This window comes from Seriola dumerili, unplaced genomic scaffold (genome assembly GCF_002260705.1).
Source record: "Seriola dumerili isolate Sdu_G_001 unplaced genomic scaffold, Sdu_1.0 BDQW01000432.1, whole genome shotgun sequence".
NCBI classification, from domain to species: domain Eukaryota; kingdom Metazoa; phylum Chordata; class Actinopteri; order Carangiformes; family Carangidae; genus Seriola; species Seriola dumerili.
Window position 1 is genome coordinate 6148005 of NW_019174687.1, and position 13171 is coordinate 6161175.

Sequence of the window (13171 nt, forward strand, 5' to 3'; positions counted from 1 at the left end):
AGTGAAAAGCTCCAGTATGAAAACTACTGACTCTTTTAGCTGTCTATAAAAAGGCTGAGCGAGCTTCAAAATGCAATGGAAAAGTAGTCTTGATGTAGAAAAATGTTTTCACAAAGAAGGTGAGGGTGGAGGACAGTGTGAGAATTCAACTTTACATTACAAGACAAGAGCTCAAGAGTTAAGCATCCACTATAAACTAGTTAATCTACTATCAAAGTTCTGCCTCGTGTTTTGGTTTTTCTGTTTTCCAGGGCAGTGTTGCTGCTTTTATGCAGAGCTGTTACTCAGAGTTGCCTCATAAAGCAAACTGCATCTGTTCCATGGGGGTCAGACCTGGATGTGTTAGTGTTAGCACAGCAGAGCGGACCATGCATGAGCTCAGGGTTGATGCACACAGCAGATGACCTTAAATAATCTGTAACCTTAAAAAAAAAAAAAACTCATGCACAAAGAGAGAAAGAGGAAGAGGAAATAAAGTGAGACAGAGAGTTGAGTTGAGTTGAGCCTTTGAAAAAATAAAAGAGGCAAAGAATTGCGTTGGCATATCCAAAAGACAGAGATACATAACAATGAAGGAAGAAGAAAACAGAAGAGAGGGTTTGGGGGGGGGGTGTATCAAAAGGGTCTATGAGTGTTTGTCAGGGACACAGCGATAATAAAGAAAAGAGGCAGAAAAATGAAGCGAGTACAGCTAAAAAAAGGCAAATGGTCTCCTCTGGTGTGTAAAGAATAAAGGAGTGTGAGATGTGTCGAGACAAAACCAAGACAAACAACATTAATTAGAGCAGAAAGGGTGAAAAACAGAAGAGCAAAGAGTCACGCGAGGAAACAAAGAGGGGTAGAGAGGGACAGAAACTGATGAGGAGTGAATAATGCTTGTTGTTCTCAGTGTTGATCAGTCGCAGCAGAAGTCGAGCTTTTCTCATGTGAATGGATGGCTTTAATTTCCTCTCCCTGAGCTGCAGTCCCTCTTTATGGTGACTGACACAGTTTTTCTTTAAGTCGATGCAGTCTTTAAGGCGGAAACATCTTAATGTCGATAAGATGGCACAGACTCTGTTTAAGGAGGAAGAGTTTTCACTTGAAGCACAGGTGGTAAATGTGTTTTAGTAAAACAGTTCGTCTTGAAGGTGAAACAGTTTTTCAAGCTGATCCACTTCTTAAAGTGATCAATGTTCCTGATATGTCTGGGTACTTTTTAAAGGTGATACACCTTTGGTTATGATTCACTCCGTCATAAAATGTCATAAATTGTCTTTAAAGTGTTCATTTCTTTGAGGATGTGCTGTCATCTGTTAACAAGTTTAACTTCTGTGAGAGGAGAAGGAGGAGAAAGAGAAAGAGGGAAGTGGGTGACAGATGGATAAAAGGTAGAACAGAGTTATGAAAGAGGAACAGATGATGGAAGATTAAGGATGTGTTTTTGAGAAACAGATGGCAGAGAAGTGGACAGAAAGAAAGGTGAAAAGAAAGAGAGGAGGGAAAGTTTTGGGAAGGGGAGCAGATAGAGAGAGGTTGGCTGGATAGCTGGATGGATGGATGGATGGAGAAAGAATTTCAGCAGCCAGATGGGACTCCTGATGAGAGGTGAGCCATATGGTGATGATTCAGCATGGCAGCCTGACAACCTCTGGTTTAACCCCATTTATACACACACACACACACACACACACACACACACACACACACACACACACACACACACACACACACACACACACACACACACACCACTCTGTATTGACAGTAAGCCATGCATGTAGCCTAGCCCTAACACATGCTACAGTAAACGGGAACCATCCATCACAGCTGTAACTAGACAGAGATGCAGCAGCAGAGTGTGAGCCAAGATTTAAACCAATAATGTGGCAGAGTGCTTCCCGGCCACCTCACCCAACCAAAACCAGTCTAAAGTTATTCCAGAGGGTTTATATTGTCCTCGGCCTGATACAGATATTTTTGTGCCAAAATAACCATAAAGTGACTCCCAGTCTCAAAGAGTAGAACCTCTATAACGTCTCTTTGCCAAAGTTTTTTTTTTTTTTTAACTTTAAGTCAAAAATAAGTAGTGTAAGTGGTAGGTAGTAAATACCTGCTGGTTGATACCCCTGCTTAATCAGCATTTAAGTTTCTTATGTTTTTGGCCTGTAGCATTTCTGAACATTCTGGCTTTCAATATGGTCAATTTTTCAATATAGCTAACGTTAGCATTAACAGGTGTTTACCCACCAGTCCTGTAAACACAATGATGACTGAAGCTCTCAGCACGACTGGTAGGTAAAAAGCTGTTAATGCTATGTAGCACTAGTAAAACCTACAAATTGCTCCTTTTACAATGTTTTCCTCTGAATAAGTGGGTTGGGAGAGTTTTCTCCACTGTACACACTACTGTATGTAAGAGAAGATGTCAGTTACAGTATCAGTATTTGTATGTATCTGGTGTGTACTACCTTGTCTGAGCAGCAGCAGCAGTTTTCCTCTCTCTAACTCCAGACTGAGGCTGAGTCCTCCTTGTCCCACTGCGTGCAGCAATGTCCCAGAATTCCTCAGGGTTTTAAACTTCAGAGAGACGACCTCTTTGGACATCCGCCTCGGCCCGGGACTCAGCCTGTACACCAGACTGCTGCTGCCGCCGTCAAAACTCACCACATCAGAGGCTGAAATACAAAAACAGAGAAAGATGTAAAAATCTGTGCTTTAATTCATTCTTTTAGTGTGGCGGAACGTACTGTGGTCTTCAGAGTAATCACAACAGATAACTGTGTGTCAGAGTTGCTATTATTTCCATGTAAACATTCAAGGTCTTCAAATAATGTCCATACTACCTATCAAAAAAAATCACACACGCACCTATATCTGGACAGAACGTCTGCCTGTTACTGTGATATTGTGGTTTACAGAGTTATGACAGACAGCCAGGACTGAGTCTATGTTCTGTTATCAATACATCACTCCTTTAGTGTCTGCTGCTTGTTAGGGATTTGGGCTGAGGTGAGGTGAGGTAGACAGTCTGCAAATACTGAATTGTTTAAAAAGGGCAGCAGCTGAGTCGTACAACTAATTTCTGACTGAATGCTTTTTAATGAACTTGGCAATTCTTTCACTCCCTCACGTCAAGACGCAATCACTCAACCACTTTGCTTGCACAAATGCTCTTATTGCATTGTACAGTGTATTTCCTGATTACAGGGCAGCAGGCTGAAGCTCTAGAGTGCTGAGTCATCCTCTGAGTGTGAAGCTGCAAACATTACTTTAAATCTGTTCTGATAATCTATATACTTTCACTCCATTCAATACAAGATTAAATCCTGGAATATTATATTTTATCTGATTATAATTAAAGTATACCAAGGATGGACTGGGTTTTGAAAAGGTGTTTAACCTTTGAAAATACACCGTCTCCTGGTTCAATCTGTGCAAAACATTTTAAGACCTGTTGACACAGAATTGGTTCAGACGTGTGGCTACGGCTCCAAAGTGTTTTTCACATAAACAGCCTTAATATAGACCTTACATTATCTTTCTTTATGCAAAAATAAAATAAATGAGGCAAAATAAATTTCCAGCATATTTGTGTCTCTATAACTTTGGTTCAGTGTCTCTTATACTAATTATGATTTTTTTTTTGTTTGCAAAATTTAAAGAGTTACCTTTCAAAGGAGACCATCGTTATAACTGTAACCAAATGGCTGTAGAAGAGTAAACTCTTTATTTTGGCTACATTAATTTTGGGCTTGTGCACTTGTGGGGGTGTGTGGTTACAGGTTAATTCTGTGCAAAACGTTAATGTTCTTGCAGCTTTGTGATTAACAGTGCTACAAATTAAACCTGCATTGATCACTTGTTGGTGGTGGAAATAAGCTGTAGACACAACACTGGCATACTGTCGTGTCTTATACAGTTAATATGGAAAACCTTTTAGCAAACACTTTCCTATTTCCTCATCCAGCAGATATGGAGCAACACAATTCATTTGGAGGTGTGTTGTGCCCACCTAGGTTTCCACCAACTCTTGAGAGACATATCTGACTCTTAAGCTGCTAAAAGCTCCACTATATTAACCAGCTAGTGGCTATCTTTGTCTGTTTGCTATATAGCTCTCAGAGCAGGTAGTGTACAGTGAGTTTACCTTTTCTCACTGAAAACTGCTGCTTGCTGTAGTTGGAAATGACCCACATGAAAGTGGTGAAAGTCAACCAAAACAGTAAAGTAGCGACCCCGAATACCAAAACAATGAGCTGAAAGATACTAAAATGGTATAGATAGATGAGGAGGCATACAAGCAGTGAAAATGAAATTATTTTGGACGGAAAGAAAAACAACACCTACTATTGTGTTCTCTGAACAAAACATTTGCATTATCCAAGAAACATTTTACTGACAGAAACAACAACGAGTAAACCTGTGGCCCCATCCCTTAGAAGCTTTATCCCTGTTATATGACCTGTTAACTGACCAGAAAACCTAAATTTGACACATATTCTATATTAAAATACTCCTCATAACAAATACTTTGCCTTTATTTTTTAGAGATTTGAATGATGAAGTGTATTCACTAGTCATTGTTGGGGAAAACCTGATGTTCTCCTTCAATTTTTTTCTTTGTCTGAAATCTTTTTTTAATGATAGCTGCCAAGACACATTATGATGTTTTCTTTTGCGTTGCCATGATCACAGACTAATACCAACAATGCAGTTACACTGGCTGCATTTTTCATACTGTGATAAACTGTTTTCTACGAGCAGCCATATTTCTGCTCCCTTCAGTATATTACGTTTGCTTTTCTGCTGTTCATGCTACATTAGTTTACCACTCTGCCAACCATCACAATGGCTAATAAACATGTTATTGTAACTTGAGAATATTTCCAAACCACTGGCAATATATCAAAATCCATCTCTTAAATGTTTTTCATAATCCATCTTCTTCCGGAGGGGACAGCAGCAAACACAGTTTTAAGGGATATAAAATGGTTATATCATGAAAAATCTTTACACTTGGTGAAATAACATGATGAATAACTGATGAGTGAATATGCTGGACTCAGAGAAGCAACTCAGCACATATGAAACCTTTAACAAGCTTTGGTGCGCTTTTAAAGGAAATCTTTATATCTTTATACATATGAAAATAATGAGTTTCTACTCAAGCTAACTACGGTGGGAAAATGTGAAGAAAGGTAGCAATTCACAAGAAAAATGCAGGCTATGAGGAGCCTGCTAGCTAGCTATTTTTCAGCTAATTACCAGGAAACTTTCCTCATAATTTCCTGTAAATTAGTCTGGTATTTAGCTGTTTATTGCTACAATATTTCCAAGGAAGGCCTAATCTTCTTGCAAATACAGAATTTCTGTCCACTCTGGTGGATATAAGCATTTGTTTATGAACAATTTTTCATTTACCCATAACATAATTCCCTATTTCTTCTTGAAAATTTTTAACCATCAATCAATAAACGTAACAACAAACAATTTTCTCTATTTTTCCTAATAATTAGAACCAAATTGGCTTTTCTTAGAAATATCCTCGCAATAAACAGCTTAATACAAGCTAATTTTGGGAAATTATGAGGAATGTTTCGGGGAAATTGGCTGGAAAATACACAACCTGTAACCAAAATTGGCTCTTGAAATGTTTTAAGAGAAAGAAAAGGTATTCAGCAGGGTTGTTAGGCTCAAGGACACATGGTGCACTTTGATGTGATACACTGAAAGCAAACATAACTTTGTCAGGTTTGAAGAAAATTTTTTAATTCGATGTTCACCCTGTGGCACAAAAAAAAAAGTCAAAAGGAGACAAACTTAAAAAGATCAGATAGTCTGTATCAATTATGGTACCTTACTGAGCAGACTTTTGTTGTAAAAGTAGTTATTTGTATTAGTGACTAATGAAATTATTGTATGAAAACCCTTTGGAATATTTCTTGTGTCAAGTATCAGCAACTGACTAGTGACATTTCAAAAAAGTTATTTTCCATATCAGCTATGTGTTTTCAAAACAAAATGTACTTTTTTCCTAATTATTTTCAAAACCTTTCAGATAAAGGGATAAGCCAAGTATCAAAAATGACATTGACACTAACCGCTGTGGATAGAAACCCAGACAGTCTATATGGAAATCATACTTTCACATTCATATTTACTGTTTGATCAATATATTCAAGCTCATATGTAAACATGCGCCGTTGTTTTTGATATTCATGAGTATGTTGTGTTTTTATGAAGGGACAATATAGTAAACAAACAGCTGAGAGGACAGAAATCAGGTCAAAGACACAGCAGGAAACTAATGCTGAGAGAAACAAAAACATTACAAACACCTGCTCTTTCAGCAAAATAGGCCAAGCAGGTGATTCTATCTTTCACTGTGAGTCCAACAGAGTTATGAAGACGATAAAGAATAAGATGAAGAGAAGTAATATTCAGCAAAGATGTAATGTGTGTAAAGATGTTCTCATCCTAAATCACAGGAAAACGAGAAATGGAAGCCACAACATGTTTTATGGCTGAAGTAAGAGGAGCAGTGACAGGTTTCATATCTGTTGTTTATTTAAAAACAGAATCAGCCCCTGGCTCAAATACAAAAAATGCAATATTTGGTTTTTTTTGACGTGATGTAATCAGTGCTGATATGAAAAACTGCTGTGTAACTTTGAAAAACACATAGTGTGTGAATAAATCAGTTGCTGATACTGGCAATGGGTTGTGTAATCTGAGAAATTAAAGAGGATCAAAAGGAAGCCATTAAATCAATATGCTTTGTGTGAAAGATAAACACTGCAAAACACTGTTAACAAAGGCAAGTGTGTAAATTAATTGTGAAACATGAATATATTATCAAGAAAATGCTGCCAGGAAACCTTTATGGTTTTTGTATCCATGGAAAAAATGTACACAGTGAAAAGTGTTTCACTTTCATTTAAACCAAATTAAATCTATTGAATGTTGAGATGTACATTTCCTCTATGATGGTTTCCCAGTTTTTCAGGTTCATAGAAATCCTTGATGCAAACTAAATTTCCCTAGAGGTCAGTGAACACTTTCAGCAGGTTGTTTGAATGAAACCAGTGACACCAGTTTCCAGAGATTTTTCCAGCTGGATGAAAACCGCGGAGAGCATTCTAATCAGTAAGGAAGATCAGACTTACTATAAGGACATCCGTAAGTCTCCAGCCTGAGTCCGATCCGCCCGCTGGGGTTCCAGTCCAGAGGAATGAGGCGGAGGAAGCGAGCGATCGCTGGCTGCTGCAGTTTGTACTGAACCACACTGTCTGCATTACTGTTCCCTGGAAAAGACTGAAAACACACAAACACAATAGAAATACCTCAACTGAGTATACATTATACATTTATGTGACTTTGAAAATCTTACAAAGACATATACATGCACAGAGAAAGTTTTTTTTCTAGTTTGCTTTTAAAATAACAGGACTAAGAGCCTACAGCCACACTTGCAGCTCTGTGAGGCAGTTAGCTAAATGCTAACATCAGCATGCTAACATGCTCACAATGACAATGCTAACATGCTGATGTTGAAGCAGGTGTAATGTTTACCAATTTACCAAATGTATTAGCATGCTAACATTTGCTAATTAGCACTAAATATATAAGAGCAGCTAATTAAAAATTTGACTTGATAATGGAGCTAGATGAAATGTTCAGGGATCATCAAAGTGTCATCAGTTTAACCTGAGAGGGAACATCTGCAATAAATTTGGCTGATATACGTAGAGCCACACTAACATGGCTAAACAGATGTATGTATATGGTAAATGTAAAACTAACCAGGGCTTTGTTACTAGTAATCGGGTCAGGTTAAAGACTTGATGGAATAATTAATCGAATCACTGTATGGAACTGTAATAAGAATGTCATTCCACACAATACAGAGAAGAGCTTTATCCATTTATTCTCACTGCATTCTGACAGCAATACGACTGCCAGGACTGCGCCACGACGCTCTCCAAGGTGCTGGATAGCTCCCTGGCTGCTCCTAGCAGCAGGATCAGCATCTTGGAGAGGTGCAGGCCCGGCGCCAGAATGAATATCAAATAGCTTCAGAATTCATTTGTGTTATACAGGAACGAATAATCCTAACTTCAAAGGCAGATCATTTTACCCCACATTATCTGAAATCGAGGACTACTGTTATGCATACAAACTGTGCTTTGGGCTCTGGAAAAAAGCCTGGTGTTCAGACTTTGTCCTGTGGGCACAGAAAACCTATTGGCTTTGAGGCTTCCTCTTACATGCTGTAAGATTTGAGGGATGGATTTGAGAGAGATTAGAGCATGTCAGATTTTAGATTTTAGTATTGAGGTACAGTTACATTCATGATTTTGTAAAGGCATGGCTACTAAACATAAAACCTATTACTGGGAATGACGAGAAAGTTTCAGAGCGACAGAGACACGGAGTGTCACCGTAACCATAGTAACTCACTCATACATCTGCCTAAGAGGGGATGGAGAGATGCTGCTGCTGACTCCTCCGAGCAACATGCATGAGAATAAATTACAATATAACAGATTTGTGGATATTTCTCACTCTCCCCCCAATGGTCTGAACAAGTTGCTGCTGCTCAGTGCCGATGTTGTGCTGCTCTGTCTTGTCTGTCCGTGCGCTGTCAGTGTCTTCTTTTCACGCAGCAGCTATGAATTTTGTATTCATGATGACGACAAGCCTGTTGCGGTCGGGCCTCCAAACAACAAGATTAAGGCTAACCTTAACAAAGTACTTATTTTAACCCAAACCACAATCTTTTCATAAACCTAACCAAACCGTGACGATTCCGTAAGATTAACCACTTGTTTATTATTGTAACCATGACGACAAAGGTCCAGTACGCCTGCAGCCAACTATGGGTCATATCAGAGATGATCTATATTGTTGTTCAGGCTGGAGCACTTGTTGACTCATCTACTTATCACTGGATCTGATACATATGAAGATGTGATTCGGATCAGATCTAGCCAACAGGAGATATATGCGGCCTCTATAGTGTTTCTTGATGTGTATAATAAAGCTGACCACACTGCCAACCTGTTGGATTATCACACTGAAAATACACCACCTTCCCAGAAGCTAACAGTTTGTGGAAGCAGAGCATGCTGGGTATAAAAAGCTAATAAACAGATGGAGAATGAAAGAGAAGGAACTCTTACACTCTTAGTTTGACACCTTTTATGCTTTAGAAACTTTTCCTTGGTGGAAATTAAGTTCATTAACCTGCATCATATTGAAACCTTTCTGCAGAGTATGAAGAGTATGAGCAGTGAATTGTCTCTTTCTGACTCTGGGCTGAACACCTGATGGATCGTTCTCTTCATCTCTTTCCAGCTCTCCCATCTGGCTATCTATCCTAATTACATCCCTCCCTCCAAGTTGACATCCAGGTCAACTGGCTCTCCCACTGCTAAATAAAAGCTTAGACACATAATTAACTTATTAATTCCACTGGAATCATATGAGAGTGGAGCTGGATCTCCTCATATGAAATGTTTGATTGTAATAAAGGGGAAAAAGAGCCAGTGTCACTTATGCTTCCACACTGGCGACAGTCATGTTTTCGGGTTCTCATGAACACAACACCTCAGTAACGCATTGAGGGAATTCCTTGAGATTTGGCACAAACATTCACTTGGACTCAAGGATGAACTGATTAGATTTTGGTGATCAAAGGTCAAAGGTCAAAATCACTGTGACCTCACAAAACATTTTTTGGCCATAACTCAAGAATGAATTAGCTCATTATGACACAATTTGACACAAATGTCTAACAGAATAAAATGATGAAGTGATGACGTTTTATATCCAAATGGTCAAAGGTCAACTTCAGTGTGACATCACAATGTTCTGCAAAAAACACTACAATACTCACTGAGAGTCAAATTGACAAATCCATATCACAAATAAAACATCTCACACAACTCTTCTCCATGTTTTATTCACTAATGAACATTTTCTGCCATCTTGTGTACTGTGTATGTGAAGCTGAAAACTGTAGTGTTAAATCTAATTCAGTGGAGCATAAGCTTAAGCAAAAAAATGGTAATAAGGTTCTCTGATTTGGCAAACTCGATTGGCAGGATGACTTTGTTTAGTGCCAGCCAAAAAGGATTAATTAGACTGTGCTCTGATCTGCAAACTCTGTGGTTAAAGTTTGATTAGATTTATGGAACTGAAACTGCTTGGTTTAAGGACAGTAGATAGCATGCACATCCAACCCCAGGTACAGAACAAAAGCAGCGTGCAAAAGAGAAGGAGAGGCAGTGATCAGTGAAGCTATGCTTTAAGTATCAATGAGAAACAGATATTGATATGTTATTGAAACAGATCTTTAAGTACCTCACTGTAGGTCTGGCACCAGGAGGTGACTTACTGTACTATCAAAGTAGAGGGTTAAAGATATTGTGTTTGTTGTTGTTGTAAAAAAGAAGTGTTTTTCAACATTTAAACAGTCACGTTATTTCGTGTATATCCCCAAAACATTTCACATTGGAGACGGTTTTTTTCCGCAAGATCACCGCTTCTGAGGGACTTTTTAACCCTTTGAATACCCATGGTGCTTAAGCAGAGTATCTGTATAGTAGATTTTGGGATAATTGTATTTATTTTGTATTATCTGATTTAACTGTATGTAAAGCTATAATTTTTTTGCTGCATATACTGTATATCCTGCTTTTTGTTCACATGGATGTTCAATCAAGTTTTTAGCACGCAGACTAGTCAGCCAGTCACCAGTCACCTCAAAGTTACACTCTTTGTGCGTCCAGCCAGCAAACCTGACCTCCAGTCTAATGTCACACTATCTCCACCTTTTCTCCTCATTGACAACAGTCATAATTCACATGGCCACAAGAGGTCCCTGTCCGGAATATGTAAATATAGGTCATTTTAAGTGCCCGAATTAATGACCAATGCTGTTGTTTTTCTGTTGAACACAATCCCATATGGTAGTGTACAAGAGTATTGTTTCTGTGTATATGTGGTTGTGTGACAGTTACTGCAAAAGACCAAAAAAGAAACATGCTTCGTGTTTCGTCTCCTCAAAGCTCTGAGCCAAAGAGAAATGCCTTTTACTCAACCAGTGCCACAGAAGAGTCGACAGAATCTCATTTACTTTTAGAGAGATGATGATGTGAATTCTCCAACACCAGCGTTTGACAGACACAGGGAGGGAGAGTGAAAGAAACATGACGAGAGAGAGATTAATTGAGAACGGGAAATCAAGAAAAATAGTGAGGAATAAAGAGAGGAGGAAGAAAGGGGAGGAGAAACAGTAGAGATTATCAAAGTGAAATGACAAATGGAGGGCAAAGAAAAGCACATGTTGAGAAGAAAGAGGATGAGCAGCATTGTCAGAAAACGAAGGAAAATAAACGGAGAGAAAGAGATATAGTGTATTTCCCAGAACCCACAGGATTCTGAGAAAAGAGAAAAAAGAGGATGGAGTGAGAAAGAAAGACAAAAGAGGAAAACAGCAAACAGCATCCCCACAAACACTCTGAAAACACTCAGACAGCTCTTAACTTCGCCTAGAAATTTCCAGCAAGGAGAAAGGAAGGGACAGAAACTCTGACCTTAGTGAGGACGTGTGGTTGACCTGTTTATTAGGTACGATGCAATCTTTTAAAAGGTGTGATTGGTTGATCAAACAAAACAAGAAAACAGAAATGCACTCTTGGTGATAATGAGCATAGTATGAACAGTGAAATCAAAAGGCCTAATCATAGAAATACCTCAGCAGCACTTCTCCATGTGATGCTCAACTACTGTCTGTTTTTTTTTTATTGGCCCTTTAAGTCCATACAGGTAAAAGGAAAGAATTTAATTCAAAGCAACTGCAAATAATATTAATAACCTTCAATACATGACAGTGTGGGCTGTTTGAGGAAAATATTTAAACTACTAGGAAACTCCCAACACATTTTTTGCTCTTTAAATTTAATTTCCATAATATTTCTATGCTCAGCTACTGCTCAGTCCACCTCTTGTAATTTCGCTGTGCTCCCCAGTCTGGATGGAGGTATGGTGTAAGGAGCCATGGTTTGCATGGATAGCTACGGTCCACTAACAAGTGGCAACTGGCTGGAACATCATGTCCTTCAAGAAGCTGTCTCAGGCCACTCTCAGAGAGCATCATGGCATCATCTGTTGAGCCCGGCCATTCTGCAACATTGTCCAAAATCTTGTAGTCCGCACTGAAAACAATGTGAGTATTGATGGTGCGGTACTGTCGATAAAAAAGTCTTCAATTTCTGATGGTGCGATAACACGGATGTGCTTCCCATCAATTATACCAACAACAGGGAAGCCCACTATGTCCATGAACATTCAGTGGAACTGAAATAAACTACGCCACAGTATGAGGCTTTGAAAGCACTGTTACCGTTTGTGTGATCACTGTGCCGACGGTAGGTTGCGACAGACCAAAGTCATCACTGCTGCACCTTTGCATTTTTTCCCAGTTGCCATATAGCGTTAGTGTTTTGATCATTTGTGTTACAGCGTTATTGTGTTGGGTGGGAGATGTGAGAGCATCTCTAATGAGACTGACCACAGACATTATCTCCGCACAATCTAATCTGTAACGTTTCATTAACTCACTGTCATTCAGTGTTTGGAGAATATTCTCCAGCCTCTTTGTCGTTCCGCCATTTTCTCCTCTGCTAAAGAAACTCTTCAGCCTTTAAACATCCTCCTCCCTACTCCTGACAGTGATTCACCTCTTAAGGGCTAAGATGTTTTACCAGGATCTTGTCTTAAGTGTGTGGGGAAATTCTTAGAAAAAGTCATAAATCTAAGAATTTTCTTAGAGTTTCATCACCAAGAGCAACTCTTTGGATTAAGAAGTGTTATGAATACAGCCCCTGCTCTTTACCCCTGCAAGCTGGAATCCCAGAAGGGAAACATGTTGTGGTTGATCAACCAGCTCTGCCATCAACTTTCCCCTCTGACAGCCTCTCTAAGCCTGGCTGACTAACACACAGGAGTTCATAAACACTTTGAAATGTGACTGGAATTGTGCACAGTTTACGTAGAGTGTCAGATCAACACGTTTTTAAGCTGTGAGAAGCTGCTCGCTGCTCTCTCAGAGAAGATCCTCAGTGCTGAGATTAGCTGGATTCTCTCCATATGAGGAAATTGCTTCAGCTTGGCTTCTAATCAG

The 13171-nt window shown here is 39.1% G+C and overlaps 1 protein-coding gene across 1 annotated transcript in view; it reads right to left on the reverse strand.

Annotated features, from left to right (window-relative positions):
• The window catches only part of LOC111233853 (contactin-associated protein-like 4), a 128481-nt gene that overhangs the window by 74614 nt on the left and 40696 nt on the right, over window positions 1–13171 (reverse strand). The window contains exons 4-5 of the mRNA XM_022761754.1: window positions 7149–7296; window positions 2451–2657 (exon numbers count right to left, since the gene is read on the reverse strand). Coding sequence (XP_022617475.1) covers window positions 2451–2657; window positions 7149–7296 — 355 coding nt within the window. The remainder of the gene's footprint in view (window positions 1–2450; window positions 2658–7148; window positions 7297–13171) is intronic.